The 19,290-nt window shown below is 54.4% G+C and overlaps 2 protein-coding genes across 3 annotated transcripts; both read left to right on the forward strand.

Annotated features, from left to right (window-relative positions):
• Window positions 1–5: 5 nt before the first annotated feature.
• On the forward strand, window positions 6–11,247 carry BLVRB (biliverdin reductase B). 2 transcript variants are annotated; one of them, XM_083628021.1, is made up of 5 exons: window positions 6–249; window positions 7,307–7,468; window positions 7,565–7,654; window positions 9,541–9,672; window positions 10,316–11,247. In XM_083628021.1, the coding sequence occupies exons 1-5, from the start codon at window positions 105–107 to the stop codon at window positions 10,477–10,479; spliced, it is 693 nt and encodes a 230-aa protein (XP_083484147.1). In that variant the 5' UTR covers window positions 6–104; the 3' UTR covers window positions 10,480–11,247. The 2 variants fall into 2 exon arrangements, with proteins under 2 accessions (XP_083484147.1, XP_083484148.1); XM_083628022.1 differs by lacking the exon at window positions 6–249 and adding an exon at window positions 502–1,009.
• Window positions 11,248–13,085: 1,838 nt separating this feature from the next.
• On the forward strand, window positions 13,086–19,099 carry LOC310768899 (uncharacterized protein). Its single transcript, XM_083627800.1, has 2 exons — window positions 13,086–13,574; window positions 15,245–19,099. Exon 2 carries the CDS (start codon window positions 15,252–15,254, stop codon window positions 16,194–16,196), a length of 945 nt encoding a protein of 314 aa, XP_083483926.1. The 5' UTR covers window positions 13,086–13,574; window positions 15,245–15,251; the 3' UTR covers window positions 16,197–19,099.
• The last annotated feature ends 191 nt before the right edge of the window (window positions 19,100–19,290 follow it).

A 19,290-nucleotide genomic window follows, 5' to 3' on the forward strand; every position in this document is an offset into this window, starting at 1 on the left:
GGCGGCGAGGAGGAGGGCGCGCCCGGGCGAGCGGTCACCTTGGGCCCGTCCTTCGGCTCGCCGGCCGAGCGGCTCCCGCTCCCTCCAGCCGGGCACCGGCGCGCATGGCGGCCCCTCCTCCCGGAGTGGGGGGGGGGGAGAAGGGGGTCTTGGATGGAGAGAGGGCCGGCGGGGAGGGCGGCGTGTCTGATTCAGCCGGGGATCCTCCTCGTCCAGGGCCGCTTCGCCCCGGCGCCGGCGGAGAGGCAGGTACCGGAGGGTCGTCGATGGGAGGGGGCGGCTGCTGGGGGTCTTTGTCGGAGTGGTTTGCAACAAGGGAGCCCGGGAGGCGCTTTGGGGAGCAGCGGGCAGCGGAGGAGGGCGCGCGCGCCGCCCCGCCGCCGAGAGGCCGGCGCCCAGCCCCGCCAGCCGCGCCTGGCACGCTTCACACGAGCGCGGAACCCGCAAGCTGGCGACAGGCGCCCCACCCACCGGCGCCAGGTTCGCTTTGCATGGCGGGGCGGATCTCCCAGCAGCCCTCGCGGGGGCTCCCGCTCCCCCCTCACCCCCGCATTTGGGGGGCCAGGAGAGGGTCGCCAACTTCCCCCCTCCAGCTGCGCTCCTGTGCTTTGCGCTCCGGCTCAGGCGCGCCGGAGAGGGAGGCGGGCTTCTCCGCCTTGCTTGGCATTCCTTATGAAAGCCGTCTGAAGGCACAGGAGCAGCGCCGAGGCAGAAGGCTGGCCGGGGGCTTGTCCAGGGAGCCCCCTTTTCTTTTCCTCCCGTGGCGCCCGTCGAGGGAGCCCCGGCTGAGCGAAAGAGCGAGCGAGCACGCGCCGCCCCCGGCCTCTCCCGTCCTGCCTTCCCGGGCGGAGCTCCGGGCGGAAGGGCTGGCCGCTGGCGGGCGGAGGCGGGCGGCCGACGGGCGGAGAAGGGAAGGAGTCCGGCATGGCCGCAGCCTGCAAAAGGATCGCCATCTTCGGCGCCACCGGCATGACTGGCCTGGCCACCCTGGCGCAAGCCGTCGAGGCTGGTGAGAGGCGGGGAGCGGGGGGAGGGCGGCGGAGAGAGGGAGCCCCGTCCCGCACAGCCCCCAGCCTGGCGACGTGGCCCTGCTGCCGCCCCTCGGGCGCCCGTGGGGGGACCCTGCCGCCCACGGGCCGGGCAGAAGCCGCCCACGGCCCCCGCTGGTCGGAGCGCAGCTGCAGCCCCCTCGCGCCGGGGCGGCTTTCCTGGCCGGGGGCGGAGAGCGAGAAGCGGCTCCTCCGAACTCCCCAACCTGTTGTTAATAATTTCCCGATTGCTGCGCCGCTTTCTTCCTCCTGGCGAGAGCCCGGCAGGGAAGGCTTTGTCAGAGAGAGAGAGAAGCTCCCTCCTGGCTGAGGTGGGAGGCCGTCGCTGCCCCTTGCGCACCCGATGGGTGGCTTGGACCCATTTCAGTGCAGGAATAAGCAAGGAAAGGCGCCTCTGTGCTCCTGCGTCTGGGGGAAAGCCCCAGGACCTAATCCTTTCCTTGCTGCATTTATATCCCCGCTTATTCCTCCAAGGAGCTCAGTGTGGCGTGCAGGATTCTCCCAGCCCTCCTTTAATCCCCACAACAAGCCAGTGAGGTAGGCGAAGGCTGAGAGAGGCAGGGGCTGGATGCCAGTTGAGCTTCATGGCTGAGCAGGAGGTGGGAGGGAGCTGAACTCTGGTATCTCCCAGGTCCTCGTCTGACACACTAACCACTAGGCCACACTGCTTCCCAGTATTCTTAATAGAATTCTTTTCTCTCCCTGCCCCCTTAGCCAGCCAGCTGTTCCCTCCCACCTTGTGCACTGAGAGATAAAGCGGTGGGATTGTTATCAGAAGTGGCCAGGAGACGGTTGCTGCTGTTGGTGTTACTGGAGGGCCGGGTGGAGGAGCAGATTGGGCCCCTGCCGCAAGAGGAGCCTGGGCCTTTGCGGGCGAACTTTTGGGTCCAGGCAAGGCTGAGCTCCTTTGTGCAGCAACGACAACCCTGCAGAGCTGAGCGGGATGGGAAGGCCTTGTGTCCTGGGCCAGGAGTGTCCAGCTTAAGTCCCCTTCCTTTGGCCAACTGGGCCACCATCACTGCTTTGCTCCTTTTGGCCTTCAGGGGCCGCACGGCCCAAAAGGACCCAAAAGAACTTGGGGTTCTGCCGCAGCTCCCTTTGCAGCTCAGCAAGAGCCCAAACAGCAGCAGCAGCAGCAGGTGGGTGGGGAGACCTTGCCCAGACTTGATCAGCTCTTGCTCCACCTGAGATTCTCCTGACAGAAACCCTCAGGCAGGTCTCACTCTCATCCTCTGGGTGGCTGCCAAGAGGTCCAGCTGCCGCAGTTCCAACACTCATGCCAGGACAGCCAGGGAAGCTCCTCTGGCCAGCCTGGGTTGCCACATTCGTGGGAACTATTTTGGGGAGGAACGCATCTCCGAGAAGGTAATGCTTGGGGTGATCAGGTGGCTCAAGAATCATAGAATGGTAGAGTCGGAAGGGGCCCCAGGGTCATCTAGCCCAACGCCGTGCAGTGCAGGAATTTCAGTGACGTGTGGCCACCCAACCTTTGCTTAAAAACCTCCAGGGAAGGAGAGTCCACAACTTCTGCAGGGAGTCTGTTCTGCTGTCAGCTCTTCCTGTCAGAAAGTTCTTCCTGATGTTGAGTTGGAATCTCCCTGCCTGTCATTTGAGTCATTGGTTTTGCTCCTCCCCTCCAGTGCAGGAGAAAACAAGCTCCTCTCCATCTTCTGTTCTCCAGTCTGAACATCCCCAAGCCCTCAACTATTCCTCACAAATAGGACTTAGTTTCCAAATAATAATAATAATTTATTATTTATACCCCGGCCATCTGGCTGAGTTTCCCCAGCCACTCTGGGCGGCTCCCAATCGAGTGTTAAAACAATACAGCATTAAGTATTAAAAACTTCCCTAAACAGGGCTGCCTTCAGATGTCTTTTAAAAATATGATAGCTGCTTATTTCCTTCACATCTGGTGGGAGGGCGTTCCACAGGGTGGGCACCACCACCAAGAAGGCCCTCTGTCTGGTTCCCTGTAACCTCACTTCTCACAATGAGGGAACCACCAGAAGGCCCTCGGAGCTGGACCTCAGTGTCCGGGCTGAACGATGGGGGTGGAGACGCTCCTTCAGGTCTACTGGGCCTTTGAGGCCATTTAGGGCTTTAAATGTCAGCACCAACACTTTGAATTGTGCTTGGAAATGTACTGGGAGCCAATGCAGATCTCTCAGGACTGGTGTTATGTGGTCCCGGCGGCCACTCCCAGTCACCAGTCTGGCTGCCGCATTCTGGATTAATTGTGGTTTCCGGGTCACCTTCAAAGGTAGGCCCACGTAGAGTGCATTGCAGTAGTCCAAGCGGGAGATAACCAGAGCATGCACCACTCTGGCGAGAGACAGACTGCGGGCAGGTAGGGTCTCCTCCTGCTCACCAGGTGGAGCTGGTAGACAGCTGCCCTGGACACAGAATTGACCTGCACCTCCATGGACAGCTGTGAGTCCAGAATGAGTCCCACTTGGTCCTTCAGGGGCACAGTTACCCTATTCAGGACCAGGGAGTCCCCCATACCCGCCTGCCCCCTGTCCCCCAAAAACAGTACTTCTGTCTTGTCAGGATTCAACCTCAATCTGTTAGCCACCATCCATCCTCCAACCGCCTCCAGGCACTCACACAGGACCTTCACCGCCTTCACTGGTTCTGATTTAAAAGAGAGGTAGAGCTGGGTGTCATCTGCATACTGATGAACACCCAGCCCAAACCCCCTGATGATCTCTCCCAGCGGCTTCATATAGATATTAAAAAGCATGGGGGAGAGGATGGAAACCTGAGGCACCCCACAAGTGAGGGCCCAGGGGTCTGAACACTCATCCCCCAACACCACTTTCCAAACCCTTTATCCTCTTGCTCACCCTCATGGGGCCAGTGAAAGGGACCCCAAGGATCATCCAGTCCAACCGCCAGCAATGCAGGAATCTCAGCCACAAATCCCTGACTGAGGGCCAGCCAGCCCTCAGAAAGGTCCTCCCTTGGTTCAGATCCCGTCCTGCCGCCCTCGCCTCCCACCTTCCTGTTCCCTTTCCCACTTCCCCTTGGAAGCTCTGCCTCACCAGCACAGCCTGTGGGGTCACCCTGGGGCAAGGGCCCCAGCCTTCCTCTTTGGCCTGGTGCAGCATGTGCCGCAGGATTCGGCCTTTGCCCTTGGCTGCTTTCCAAAATGCTGACACACAAATAACAGTGGCTCTTTGCAATCAATAGTCCTGGGGACCAAGGAGAGGCGAGGCAGGGACTCCCAACTGAATACTCAAGGGAGCGCGGCTGAGATGTGACTCCGCTGTTGAATTCAGCCTTACAAAAGGAGAAAATTCTCAGAAAATAAATAAGAGGATTAGCTGAAAGAAAGTTGAGAGGTGGCGTGTGGGAAGAGGGACAAAAATGCAACTGGGAAAACCTGTCTGAAGACCATTATGTGGACTGGAAGGGGCGAAGGAAGCCTGGGGGAAGATGCCAGCATGGTTAAATAGCAAAGTCAAGGGAGTAGGACCAAGCAGAGCAAAAAGGACATACTACTTTAAAAATAGCACAAGCAATATTAAAACTAGATGCATAGGTGCAATATTTGTTTTTTGTTTTACAATCCATGGAGCAATTCCCCACCAGAGTTTTAAGCAAGAAGGGATTTGAGGAGCGAATAGCTTAAAGGCGGGGCTTGTGGTTCTTTCTGACTGTCTGTTAAATCCCCGGCTGCTGCCTTCCTGCTTTTGGTGTGACTACGGGGGCCACCAAGTACCAAAAGGCAAAAGGAGCACTGCAGGGGAGGGGCAGAGAAAATGCTTCTGCTGGTTCAAGGAGGATATAGCTCAGTCTCTCCTGGGGGCGTTTAAAAGAAAAGTGGACAAGGAACGAAATGGAGCTTGTGGCATAGCGTCAGTTTCTGGTGCCCGGGGTGGGGGGGGCTGGTGCTGAGTGGGGGGGCATGTGTGTGCAGGGCGGGGGGGGCACCAGCCCACCCCTTGCCGCCAGAGTGACCCCACCCCCACCGGAGCAAAATGGGGCCACCCTCAGCTGCCTGCCAGGCCATGTACAGGGAGTCTGGCTGGTCAACATGGTCATTGGGGGCATGGGCATAGCCAGGATTTTTGTTGGGGGGAGGCATAACCAACATGATTGGTCAGTTAAGTATTTCTATTGTTTTATTTGATCCGGGGAGCAGCTGCCCCCTGGTTACTCCCATGCTTGGCGGGCAGAGAGGAGCACTGGACGGGGGCAGCTGGTTCGCCCTCAAAAATTGTGTGCCCGAGGCCATGGCCCCCCTGTGCCCCCACCACGCTACACCCCTGGACGGAGCAACTTCCTGCCTGAGCAGTTCAGAAACAGAGCCGGTCCCTGGAAGGCAGAAAAGGGAAATGAGAGGGAGAAAGAGGAGAATCACCTCTTCCTTTCTCCTGCATCTTGAACTGGATCAGCTGAGGGCAGGCAGAAGTGAAGGAGGCTGCCTTGCCAGGGCTGCCTGCCAGAGAGGGAGGCTGCAGTGCTGCTCAGTCCCAGCTGCTGGAAGGAGAGAGGCCTCTGGTCCTCCAATCCTGCAGTGCCGGATTTGCATATAAGCTAAACAAGCAATAGCTTAGGGCCCCACTCTCTTGGGAGCCCCCAAGAAATTTAAAGGGGGGGAACTGGATGTAGATTTCCAAAATATAAGTTTTTAAAAAATCAAATAAAACCTACTTACAGCAACTGTGTGTTGTGTAGGCTCCTAGTATGTAAGTCATGGGCCCCACCTGCTCGCCTGCCCCCTCAAATATCCCTGGTTTGCTCCTTTCTATATATAGGGTGCCAATATTCTGCATGGACTGGTTGCAGGGCAACATGGGCAAATGGCTTGAGATACCTATTCAGTCCATAAATTACCATCTAGCATCTATTCAACACAAAAAAGGTGATGATTTGTTGTGGACAAAGGACAGCTGGACATATCAAGGGCCCCATTGCCTTCAGGAGCTGAGGGCCGCATCAAACCTAAACCCGGCCTTGCTTGCAGGTGGCCCAGAGGCACCTGGGGCCCCCCTGTGAGAACAGGAGGCAGGACTGGGGAGGGGGACACTGGCCTGATTCAGCAGGACTGGATTTCATTTCATTTCACTTTTAATTTGTATACCGCCTTTCTATTTTACAATCCCAAGGTGGTTTACAAGCTGCAGAAACAAAGAATGTACACCTTATAACCAGCTAATCCAATACAAAAATGCAATAATAAAACATAACTTTAAAATAAGCAACTTATATAAAAAAGTAATATTCAACAATCCATTAGAATAGTATAGAATAATATAAGCATATAAAAATTAAACAGAAATTCACTCTTAACAGTTACAATAAACAATTTCTAAACTAAAAAAATTGTCCAGTAGCACCTTAGAGACCGACTAAGTTTGCTCTTCATATGAGCTTTCGTGTACATGCACACTTCTTCAGATACCTAAGGTGCTACTGGACAATTTTTTTATTTTTTATATATATTTCTACTGCGTCAGACCAACACGGCTGCCTACCTGAATTTCTAAACTATAATCAATAAAAACAATGGCAAGTTGCAGTGCATAAAATAATGCAATACAAATTGAGAAGCCGAGACTGGGGGGGGGGGCAAGGCCTTGCCTGGTGAAGTCTCTCCCCTTGGACTGAGTGGTGCTGATAAGACGAAGGTTGCTGGTTTGACCCTTGTAGGGGACAGCTGCTGCATATTCCTGCCTAGCAGGGGGTTAGAGTAGAGCGGAGGTGTTCAACTGGTTGACCGTAATCGACAGGTAGATCGCGGGTGTGTTCCAGGTGGATTGCGGCAATTAAAAAGTGATCTCCTGGGTTCTCCTGATGGATCGCTGCCCTATGTTGCATCACTGCCGCAGCTGAGAAAGCTTGTATTCCCAGGGGCGGGGTCAGAGTGGGGGAGTCAGGGAGGGTGGTGGGCATGAGCGATTTTATAACCCCCCCCAAAAGCTGAACAGGTTTCACCAATCCTTCCCAAAAAAAGCTCAGCAACCCTGGGCAACCCTCCCCCCCAAAAGCTTGGCAATGGATAGATCACGGCCAGTTTTATTATACTGGAAGTAGATCACAGTCTCTAGAGAGCTGGACGTGCCTGGACTGGACGCTCCTCAGGGTCTCCTCCGACTCTCCAGTTCTCTGATTCTATGATTTTCCTTCTGTTCCTCCTTCCCGCTGCCCCTCCAGAGCTTGACAGTGGAGGCCGGGAGTCCTGGGCTCCTCCTGCCCCCTTGCTGGCTGCCTCCGACCCCCAGGCCTCATCCTGACTCTCTTTCCAGGCTACCAGGTGACGGTGCTGGTGCGGGACCCAATCCGGCTGCCGCCGGAGCCCCACCCGGCGCAGGTGGTGGTGGGGGACGTCCTGAACCCGGCGGACGTCGACCGAGCCGTGAAGGGGCAAGACGCCGTGATCGTCATCCTGGGGACCCGCAATGACCTCAGTAGGCGAAGCTGCCCCCTCCCTCCCCCCCCCCTGCCCTGCCCCCTCCCACGCCCCTTGGCTGATTTTTCTCCTCCTTCTCTCTCCCTCCTGCCAGGTCCTACCACCATGATGTCTGAAGGCACCCGGAACATTGTGGCGGCCATGAAATCCCACGGCATCCGCAAAGTCGTGGTTTGTCTCTCAGGTCAGCTGCTCCAGGCAGAACTTCTCTAAGCCAACAGGGCTATTCTCTCGGTGTGTAGAGTAAGCTGAGTAAGATTGTCTTCCATGAACATGGTCTTAACAGTGAGTCCGTAAGTGACTGTGGAGGCCAATTCTGCATCCCCACGTCCTTCCACAGTGGGAATATTTGTTTCCGAGCGGGAGTTGATCACAGTGTGGATTTGCCAAGCCTGCCTTCCTCTTAGCACGTTTCTCCCTTGCGTCCTGAGTTCGAGTGTCTTCAAAGCCCAGGACACCTTTGGTCAAGGCTGTTCTCCAACTGGAGTGCTTGCAGGCTAGTGTTTCCCAATTGTCGGTGTTTATACTACATTTTTAAAGATTTGCCTTGAGAGAGTCTTTAAACCTCTTTTGTTGACCACCAGCATTACGCTTTCCATTCTTAAGTTCAGAGTACAGCAGTTGCTTTGGAAGATGATCATCAGGCATCCGAACAACATGACCAGTCCAACAAAGTTGATGTTGAAGAAATCATTGCTTCAACACTGGTGCTCTTTGCTTCTTCCAGTACACTGGCATTAGTTTGCCCGTCTTCCCAAGTGATGTGTAAAATTTTTCGGAGACACCGTTGATGGAATCTTTTGAGGAGTTGGAGATGGGGCCCAAAATATTACAAATACCAATAGGATGTTTATTTATCTCCTGGCTTTTTCCTGGATTAGTGGCTTATGCAAATTAAAACAACAGAGAGGAGATACAGGAAGTTAAGCATGCATAAAAGGCAATTGTTTAAAAGGAATTAAAGCAATATTTAAAAAACCAAATTTTAAAATACGGGCAACCACCCCCCTCCCACTTTTGCATGTGACCGCACAGGAAATCGATCAATTCAAATGGTGGGAGAGAGCTGGAAAGAGGCCGTCAGTGAGCCAAAAGTCCAGAAATAAAGGTTTAAAAGAAAAAAGAAATAATGGGCTCTGAAATGGCCCCTGGGATCTCTCGCTGCTGCCTCACTGCCTCACTCAGCAGCTGTCTTGCCGTGGGCTCTGCCCTTTCTGGTGCTCTGGAGGCAAAGGTATTTCTGATACCTCTTAAATCACCCTCGTCCCACGCTCTGATGAGGCTCCCCACGCAGGTGCATGTTGCTTATGGGGGGGCCTGGAATGCAACGCCTGCGTAAGGGGGAGACCTCGGGGCGCCTTTCTCCGCTTGGACCCCCAAGCGCTGCAGGGGAAATGCCCAAAGGCGGCTTGGCATGGTCTTCCTGTGACACTTTGGGCTAGTGGGCCATAGAGAGGAGAAGAGCCAAGTGCGCCTAGTAGTTAGAGCCAGGCGTGGTTGCCAGCAACTTGCAACTCTTCAATGAGAGCTGAAGTGGGAATGGGGTGCCAGGGGCAGGAGGCAGGGCCAGCAGTTTAGTCTCAATACATTGAAATATGATGCGGTGACGGTGTTAAAGGTTGGGGCTCCCTAACAGTGGCCAGGTGGTCTGTAGACGGACAGTTAACCAGCATCTAGCACAGCTCATTACAAACACTGCAAGAGGCAGAAAAATCTTCACCAAGACCAATGTTGCAGTTTGGGAACGGCTGGGTTAGGGTCTCTTAAGATCCCCATAAAGATCCCCAAAGCATAGAATATTACTTAGATTTTCAAAGCCTCTTACAAATTCTTACCGTCACACCTCTGCCCTTCTTCACATTTTGCAGATGACTCTGGCCTAGGTGGGGCTTGGACTTAGTGCCCAAGATCAGGTCTCTGCCCCGTAGCTCTTGAGCCTTTCTTGACCGGGGGTGTGGGGTGGGGAGCACCCTTGGCCTCTGCCCCCCGCCCTGGGAGAGAGACGGGCCTGCTGCAGGGTCTGATCCTGCCGCCCAGCTCTCCACTCTCCTTTTCTGGCCTTGCTTGCAGCCTTCCTGATGTGGGACCTGGACAAGGTGCCGGCCAAGCTGCGCCCAGTGACTGAGGACCACATCCGGATGCAGCAGATCCTCAAGGAGTCGGGGCTGGACTGCGTCTACGTCATGCCCCCCCATATCGCAGGTGCGTCTCTGGGCTGTGGAGAGGGGGTCGGAGGGAGGGCTCTGCAGTGGGTGGAGAGCAGCTCTTCCTCCTTGGCGTGGGCAGGTGTCTGTCTAAGACACACCTCTACTCACTGGCATTTATTTTCTTTCTCCCATTCCTGTCCCACCATCTCCCCTCCAAGGAGCTCAAGGTGGTTTGTATCTCACTTAATCCCCCCCAACAACCCTGCGAGGCAGGCTCAGCTGAGAGATGCAGCAACTGGCCCCCAAGGTCACCCAGTGAGCTCTGTTCACGGCCGAGGAGGGGAATTTGAACCCTTGTCTCCCAGATCCTGGTCCGGCACTCTAACCGCTGCACCACCCTGGTTCTGTGTTCCCAACCAAGGAAGGTTGACCCCTAAATGATTTTAAAAACTAGGGAAACCCTGAAAAACATGGCAGCACGGGACACGGATGAAATCCCAAACACCATTACCGTTTAAACTACACGCCTGTTTTTATTCATCCAAGAAGCTAGGAAGGCTCAGGGGGGGAAGGAGAATTTGCGTGGGGGGGGATTTCTGTCTCAGCTGTTGGGTCTTTTGGGGGAGATCCCTCACAGGCTCCATTCCCTGGACCAGCTCACCTGGGCTCTCTTCCTCCTCCTCCTCCTCCTCCTCCAGGTGACCAGCCGCTCACCGGCGACTACACGGTGACCGTGGACACGTCCAGCGGCTCCAGAGTCATCTCCAAGCACGACCTCGGGCATTTTTTCCTCAAGTGCCTGGCCACCTCCGAGTACGACGGGAAGAACGTCTACCTCTCCAGGCACTACCCCAAGGAATGAGGCCGGCCGGCCACCATCGCCCTGTTGGCCTCTCTCTGCCTCTGCGGAGGTCAATGATGAAGCCTCGTCCCATTGACAAAAGGGAAATTCTCCATCGCTGATGCCGCCCCCTCCACCCGCCTCTCTCTGCCTCGTGTGCTATAATGAGTGCCTTTCTCCCCTTAACATGAGCCATGGGGGGTGAGCTGCCCACCCAGCGCCCTCCGTGCCACAAAGGCGCCCTGACTGGTGTTGCTGCATGCCTGTGTTTTCCTGTGTTCACCAGCGGCTGTGCTTGTCCCGCTCTCCCCCGCCAGTGTCCTTGTGCAGTGATTTGAGCGCTGTGTTCTCCCTGCCACATCCCAAGAGAAGGGAGCGAGGCTAGGGGGTCCCTGGGGAACGAGGCGCTGCTTGCTTGGTCCAAGAAGTCTCTTATTGGGGTCAGGAATGTGTCAGCTTCAGGAGTACACAGAACTATTGGGCAGAATAGCAGCCTGAGTGGCCAGGACCCATCGGAAGGGAGTGAGGTTTTTGTATTGTAAGACATTATTTAGCTGAAAAGGGATTGATAGATGTATTAAATGGTAAGATTACTAGCCGTTACAGAGCGGTCTGGAATGGGAGTGGCTAAATCAGAAAGTATTTGCATTAATGTTAGTGGGTAACCTTGCTCTCTCTCTATGGCTGTGGAACCTCCTTCCCTCTTCCTTGCTGAAGAGTTCTGTGTAACGGGAAAGCTTACATACTTGTTAACAAAAGTTAATCAAATAAAAAGTATATTTTGACCTATTTCAATCCTTTGGGTCCTGATGTCACCACTTGGAGCCAGTTGTATGGATGCAACTCTGGTTGAGCACCCTGTTCTCAAAGTGGCCGGCCCCAGGCCCATCGCAGGAGCAGAGCACAAGGGCAGCTGTCAGGAACTGCAGTGGTCCCTTGGTTCTCAAATGCCTTGGTACTCAAACAACTTGGAACCCAAACACTGCAAACCTGGAAGTAAGTGTTCTGGTTTGCAAACTTTTTTTGGAAGCCAAACGTGCTCCATTTTGAGTGTTACGCTTCCGATTTGAGTGTTATGCTGAGCTCTCTCTGTTTTTGCTATTTAGTTTGTGTTTTGGTATTTGCTGCTCTTTTTGTTTTGTTTTTGGGACTGTGTGGAACCCAGGTCAGCTACTGATTGATTGATTGATTGATTGTGTGACTGCAGTACATTGTTTATTGCTTTCGTTTTGTGGATCAGTGGTCTTGTTAGATGGTAAAATTCATGTTAAATTTCTGTTTTAGGGGTGGTTTTTAGTCTGGAACAGATTAATCTGTTTTGCATTACTTTCTATGGGAAAGCACGACTTGGTTTTGGAAAGCTTTGGTTTTGAAACAGACTTCCGGAATGGATTAAGTTTGAGAACCAAGGTGCCACTGTAGAACGTATTTGGGAGAATGAACTTAGCATTGCAGGGAGCTGGGCTAGATGCCCCTTTGGGTCTCTTCCAGCTCAAGAATCCTACCATTCTTGCTCCCCATCTGAGCCTCCCGCTTCCTGGTCAAGCATGTCTCTTGGCCATTGCCCAGAGGAGGGGTGGGCAGAGTTTGGGGCGGGGAGGTGGGTGGGCTGCCTGCCCTGGAGGATGCCCTGCCTTTCGGCTGGATCCACATAAGTACACAAACACACAGGGGCACCTGAGGCCCCGGTGCTGGGGCTTATGGGGGGGGGGAGGGAGAGAGACTTCCTTCTTTCCTGCCTGGGTGAGTGATTTAGACCCAGCCATTTTCCTCCCTTCCTCTGCTCTCAATCTCTCCACCTGGCACTTTCATGCTCTTCTGTCACAAGGACCAAGAAAGGACAGCCTAGCTGTGCCTGCATCCCTTCCTCTTACAGGTTTGGGTTGAAGACCCGGGAAGGCTAAACTGAGTCCCTGAGCTAGGAGACACTTTATCCGATGCATGAAAGGGCTGCTTTCTGCCAGCAGGTGCCTAGAATCAGAACTGTAGAGCTGAAGGGTCTAACCCACTGGAGGACACAGAGGTGTAAGCGGGAAAGTGTGCAGGTTGGGTTTAAATACGTGTTTTGGCCATTGTCTTTATTCAACCCCAAATGCACAGACATTTTGATCAACTGCAATTCGCCTCTCATGGTGGAGATTTAATTTAACTTGCACTGTGGTAAGATGTCTCCCCTTTTTATTATGGTCATTCCTGTCCCACGGCCCCTCTGGAATTCCAAGCAGCCTGTTAAACTTGTGGAACTCCCTGCTGCTAGATTCCCCCTGCCCTCACAGGCAGGGCCCGATTTAGGTTTTATGAGGCCCTAAGCTACAGAAGGGAATGGGCCCTTGGTATGTCCAACTGTCCTTTGCCAACGACAAATCGTTGCTGTTTTTGGTGTTGAATATATGCCAGATGGTAATTGATGGACCTCATAGGTATCTGAAGCCATTTGCACATGTTGCCCTGCAACCAGTCCATGCAGAATGTAGGCACCCTATATATAGAAAGGAGCAAAGCAGGGATATTTTAGGGAGTAGGCAAGCAGGCGGAGCCCATGACTTACATCATAGGAGCCTACACAACACAAAATAATAATAATAAAATAAAATTTTATTTATATCCCACCCTCCCCAGCCGAAGCCGGGCTCAGAGCGGTTGGTGTATGTAGGTTTTATTTTATTTGTTTTTTATCTTCTGTTTTGGAAATGTACATCCAGGTTTTTTCCTCCCTTTAATTTTTTTTGGGGCCCCCAAGAGAATGGGGCCCTAAGCTAGAGCTTGTTTAGCTTATACGTAAATCCAGCACTGCTCACAGGGCTCCAAAGAACCCAGGCGTCCGGGTGGCGTAGGCGCTGGACTTGAGACCTAGGAGGGAGGCTGCGGCGCCACCTGGAGGCCGAAGCGAAGCAGCGCCGCTGGAGCGCAAGGGGCGGCACCTGGACCTTGCCAGGTGAGGGTCTCCCCGGCCAATGAGAGGGCCTGCTTCCCGACCAGCCCACCAATGGGCGCGGAGCTGGCCCCCGCCGCTGCTGGGAACGCCGATCGCCGGGGATCAGAAGCCAGAAACGTGCCGCGTTTTCTATTGGCGCTTCCGCAGCTCCGCAAAGCCTCCGCTCGGCGGCCCCGGCCAGGTAAGCAGTCCCTCCTTCTCCTCCTGTGCAAAGAGCGGGGGGATCTGCAACCTTTGGCTCGCTGACTCCGGGGCAAGATGACCTTGGCCAGGAGACCCCCGAAAGGGCTCGCCTCGCAGCGCCGGAGTGCGCCCGTGGTTTTCCCAGGACTTAATCCGGGGTAGTTCTCTAGTCCGCGGTGAGGCTCGCTGACTTCGGATTTGGGCTGAGCTGGGGCTTGTTTCCCCAGCCAGCCCCCCTCCCCCCCGCTCCCCAATTTTCCCTCTGCAGGGAGAGCAGCGGGTCCTTTGCGCGCCCTGCACCCATCCTGCTATCTGGAGTTTGCGCGTCCATTTCCTGGCCGCGGAGGGGGGAGGTGGCGAAAACTCCGGCCTGGGCGCTTGAATGGCTCGGGGGTGAGTCATGGCCAGAGGCTCGGGAGCGGGCAGGGGAGGGTCATTCTCCAGGGAGCAACTTTGCAATGGAGAGGGAACCCTGGCAATGGGGGGGGGCACAGTTTAGGCCTGCAGGAATTGGCCCCCTTTTTGAGTCCAGGACTCCTTTAGGAACCGGAGCAACCCATCCAGACACCACTTCGAAACCTCTGCTCCTTTTGGGACCTGCCTAGTCACCCAAAACAGGAGTTTCGCCAAGAAACTGAGGGCAAGGTCTCCACTCAGTCTGAGCCCCAAATAAGAAACCAGACCCCTAAGCCTAAAAAAACCCCTTCCCCTCCAGGGATCACATCCATCCAACACTGTGCCAGCTGCACCCGAGGAGTAAACACTGGGCTCTCCTGGTCTGTGCCTCCCAACTTCCTTGGTGGGGGCAGGAAGGCGCAGGATTGTGGAGAAGATGGGGACTGTAGTAAAAAGTTGGGATTTGTTGACCTCCAGTGAAGCTGAATGTTGGAGGATTCAGGACAGATAAAAGTAAGGGCTTCTTCACGTAGCCCAGAATTAAACTTTGGAACTCCCTGCCACAGGGGGCAGGGATGGCCATCAACTCAGATGGCTTTCAAAGAGGATTGGACAAACTCATGGAGGAGGAGGAGGGGGCTTCTGAGGGCTACTAGCCAGGATGGCTGTGTGCCAATACCCTCCACTGCTGGAGGCCGTAAATGCCTCTTGAGTGTCACTTGCTGGGGGAAATCCAAAGGGGGGGTCACTGTTGCACTTATGGTCTGCTTATGGGCTTTTTTCCATTGGGCATCTGGGGGGCCACTGTGAGAACAAGAAAAGAACATGATTGTTGGATCAGCCATCTAGCCCAGGACCCCGTTCTCACAGCCTGGGCATCCAGATAGACTGCCTCTGGGCCTGGAGGTTCCATCAGAAGAATGTGCCCTCTGGATCAGACCAAGGGCCCATCTAGCCCAGCATCCTGTTCTCACAGTGGCCAAGCAGGTGCCTTTTCTGGGAAACTGGCAGGCCGGATCCGAGCATGAGAGCAGCTCTGCCCTCCTGCGGTTTCCAGCCGCTGGCATTCAGAAGCATTGCTGCCTCCATCGTGGCTGGTAGCAGCGCTGGGAGAGCCGCCCCTTCTGCTTAGGGCCCTCTCTGGCTACGAGATCCACCACTTGGCCCAATCACCACCTCTGTGCTGTGGCCAGTGTGGTTTGCCTCCCCGTCTCCTGAGCCCTGACCTTGCTTGGCTCCATCCTGACCTGTGCCTTCTTCCTCCCTCTCCAGGGAGACAATGGCTCCCAGCAGCTTGAGATGCCAGCGCCTCGAGCAGGACGGGGCTTCTGCCAGGAGCAAGCGCCGCTGCTGCCGCATCCCAGACCACAAGCGCTGCTCTTTCCTGCGCGCGGCACAGGGGAAATACGCCACGCTGATCACGCCCTATGTGCGAGACTTGCACAAGAGCGTCCTCCTCAAGAACACCATCCTGCACCTCCAAGACCCCGGCCGAGGGAGCCAGGAAACGGGCCTTGGGCTGGCAGCACCCCAGGGTGCCCCACCTTGGCAAGAGACAAGCCAGGGTCCCCCAGCAGAGAGCAAAGGCGCAGTGTCTCTGCCAGCGCAGCCAGCAGAAGAGCCTCCGAGTACTGTGGGCAATGGCCAGGCGAGAGCAGCTGACATGGGCATCAGCATGTGGGCACTGCCTGCCTTCTCCAGCCCCTGCCAAGATGCAGGACAGGTGGCCAGTGAAGACAGCCAGCCTGACCCGCTCCTGGATTCCTTCCTCTGCACTGCTGGTGAAGTGCTGTATTTTTGGGAGAGTCTGCAGCAACAGGAAGGTGGCAGTGGCCCCTGCCCGTCTCTGGCTGGCCCCAGAACCAATTCCCCCTGGCCTTCTGAAAGTGCAGCTGCCAGCCCAGGGCAGGAGGCTGGTTCCTGGGGTACCCTCTGCCCTGAGGAGCAGCCCCGCGACCCCTTGTTTGACAGCTTTGAGATCTTGGCCTCCAGCTACGCGAGCGACGTCCCTGCAGATGATTTCTTGGCAGACATTGACATGTCAGAGTTTGAGAGCGTTCTGTGGGGTTCGCCGAGCAACGGGCAGCCCACAGTTATCGACATGGCAGGCCAGGCTGCCGCTGAGATTGCCCCCCAGGCTGAAGCACCCCCTCTTCCCGGTCAGGATGCAAGCAGCAGGATGGGGAGCCTCGACCATTACGTGGAGCTCCTTCAGCGCTCCTGAAATGCTCCACTCCAGATCCCTTGGATTTCAAGGTTCTGCCGTCATAAAAGTTTACAGGTCAATTGACCATCACTTGCCAAAGAAAAGGGACCGTGGGTTTTGCAGGACTAAATCAACTAGCTTTAAACCTTGCAATACCGGCATTTTTCATTCTACTTGAAAGGGTGCAAACAAGTGACTAAACTCTCATTTGCTGCAAGTGCAATAAATCCTGTCTATTAGAGTAGTGGAAATGTTTGTCATTGGCTCTGGGAATGTCCTCAGCACCCCCAGGCCTGAGAGTTAACTCTTTATGGACAAAGTGTGCCCTTTCAGCAACTCCCCAGGTCTGAGCCCTGCCAGGTGGTAGCAGCAACCATGGGCACAACCGGAAGCTTCTCCTACCTGGAAGGCGTTCTTGCTCTTCAAGCCCCTCCTGGTTCTAGGAGGCCATGGGGTGGGGGATGGTAGGGATCCGTTGAGCCCATCCCTCGCCTTAACAGCCTCTTCCTCTGACATGTCTGGCCTGCCCGTCTCTGGCTCCTGCCTCATGGGCACTGCCAAACCCCTCTCCTGGGCCAGTGCCCTGGCCTCCTGCCTCCTCCCCACACTGTCAGAGCCCTGACAGGTTGACTCTCAGTAGCTGGGCCAGGAGCAGGGCAGGCGCTGGCTCAGGTGGGCTGGGGTGGCTTCTCCCTAGTTCAGGGACTGGGAACCTCAGGCCCGCCAGACATTGTTGGACTCCAACTCCCAGCATTCCCTGACCATTAGCTGTGCTAGCTGTGGCTGATGGGAGTTGGAGTCCAACTCTCTTTCTGTACGCAAGCCCATTTTCCTTGAAGCAAAGTTGCTGCTGCCACCCCTGGTGGGCATCTTTTGCCAGCCTTGCCTTTTGCCAGCTCAGTTCGGGGGACGGGGACTCCTTTGCTACCTCTTCCAAGCATGTGGCCAGTTGGCTGAAGCAGCCCTGGAACTGCATCTTGACTACCTCTTCAAGCTGGTTCTGCATCCCAGCAGTGGGGCTGCTGCCGCCGCCGCTGCCTTCTGACATTGGCCAGACCTGCTTGGTGGTTCCCCAAACACATGCGCATTGTGGTCGTCTGCTCTGTACTGCTGATGTACCAAGGCAGGTGCTCCTTTGTTGCAGAGCCTCTTGCCAGAGCCATTCTTCCTGGGATCTTGAATTTGGGGAGCACCCGTGACCTGTGAATCTCTGCATTTCTCTGGCTACCCCAGAAAGAAACTTCTTGGGCCACATTCCACATCCCTGCCTTGGCAGACATTTGGACCATTTGCCACCCTCTAATGGTGCCCTTGAGTGGACAGCTTTGGCTCGCTAGTCCTGTTCCAATGAGCATGATGTAAATTAAAATCTCTCATGGGTTGGGAGCCCCAACGTGAACTGGCAACACCAGGCTGCAAATGTCCCTTCTAGACCTGCCTTCGATGAATACTTGAAGAAGCCAAGTTGTGTTGCTTTGATAGAATCACAGAATTGTCGGGTTGGAAGGGACTCCGAGGGTCATCTAGCTCAACCCCGCTGCAGTGCAGATATCACAATATTGCATTCCTTCTTTAAAACCTAACCAAAAAAGTTAAGCTCTCAGGTCAGTGCTGATGTCTGTAACAAGTTATTTATAAATGTTATAAATTATTGCCTGATATGTTAAAGGGGAGGGCAAAGGACTGGGGTGTGTTCTCCTGGGCAACTTCCAGGGTGAGATGCCTCTCCTCCCATCCCCAGCTGGGAATATGAGGAGCAGCCTGGCTTTCTCTCATATGCCGCCTTAAGGACAAACACATTCTGGCATCAGCTGTAGGCCCTCTAGACAACCTCTGCCCTCCAGATGTTTTGAGACTACAGTTCCCATCATCCCTGACCACTGGTCCTGCTAGCTAGGGATCATGGGAGTTGTAGGCCAAAAACATCTGGAGGGCCGTGGTTGAAGAAGCCTGCTTTAGATATTTTGCAGTACTACAACTCCCATAATCCCTAGTCATTGACTGTGCTTGCTAGGGTTGATGGGAGAGGTAGTTTAACAACATCTGGAGGGCCAAAAGTGCTTTAAAATGCGTTCACTTCTATGGTGCCAGAAGACTTTATACTGCTAGTTCTTTGGAAAATGTGATATGAAATTCTCTTAAGTGCAATATGTATAATACAAGGCACCTCTGGATTATCCTAGTGCCTAAATTCGTGCCCTGAATGTGCCAGGAAGAGAGAGATATTCTGCATACAGGCTCCAGAAATCTCCTCTAGCTCCAGACTCGACGTCCTTCACCCTCCTGGTCCCTGGCATGTTTTAGCACTGAAAGAGGTTCTGGCCCCAGAGCCAAGGTCTATGCAAGTAACAGTTTTGAAAGTTCCTGTTTTTGTCTGCAAATAAATTGCTTTCCCCCCAGTAATCTTGTTGTGGCTCTCTTTCCTGGAGTCCTTGAGAGAGACCTTGGGAGGCTGGAGGCTGGGTGGCAGAAGGCTTTTTGCAGAACAGCTGCTTTCCTCCTCCCCAAAAGCGCCTCCAGCCAAGGAAGGCAGGGGTGGCAAGGAGAGTCTGGCCTTGGCCTGTGGCTCAGAGCGTTTGCTGCCCCTGAGCACCTCCGGGACCTTGCCCTGCACCTTCGCCCAAAGCCAGTCAGCACAGGAACCTGGGAGGAGTCTGCTGGGCAAGGCCAAAGTCCAGCATCCCCTTTTCCCAGAGGCCCATGATGGGAAGGAGGAGCAGGACCTGAGGGCAGTGGGGACTCTCCCCTCCAGAGTTGGGGGTTGGGGGCTTCATCTTTCAGAAACCCCACAGGCTGTGGGGCAGGAGCAGAGCTCTCCTTCTGTGGGACAGTGGTTGTTTTTTTAAAATTTATTTCTTCATTCGCAAAAACATACATAAAAGCAAACAAACAAAAAAGCATACATAAAAAATAAAATAAAACAATCTTACAATGATTATTCTTAGACTGATATAGATCTTGACTTATATATAATGAAATTATTTACAAATCTAAGATTTATATACTCTTGTAGTTATACAATATCTAAGAAAAAAGAAAGAAAAAACTGTCAAAATGACAACTTAGACAATGAAAATACCTATCTATTGTAAAGTAATACTTAATATAATTC

Source organism: Podarcis filfolensis (assembly GCF_964270895.1).
Source record: "Podarcis filfolensis genome assembly, chromosome: 8".
Taxonomy (NCBI): domain Eukaryota; kingdom Metazoa; phylum Chordata; class Lepidosauria; order Squamata; family Lacertidae; genus Podarcis; species Podarcis filfolensis.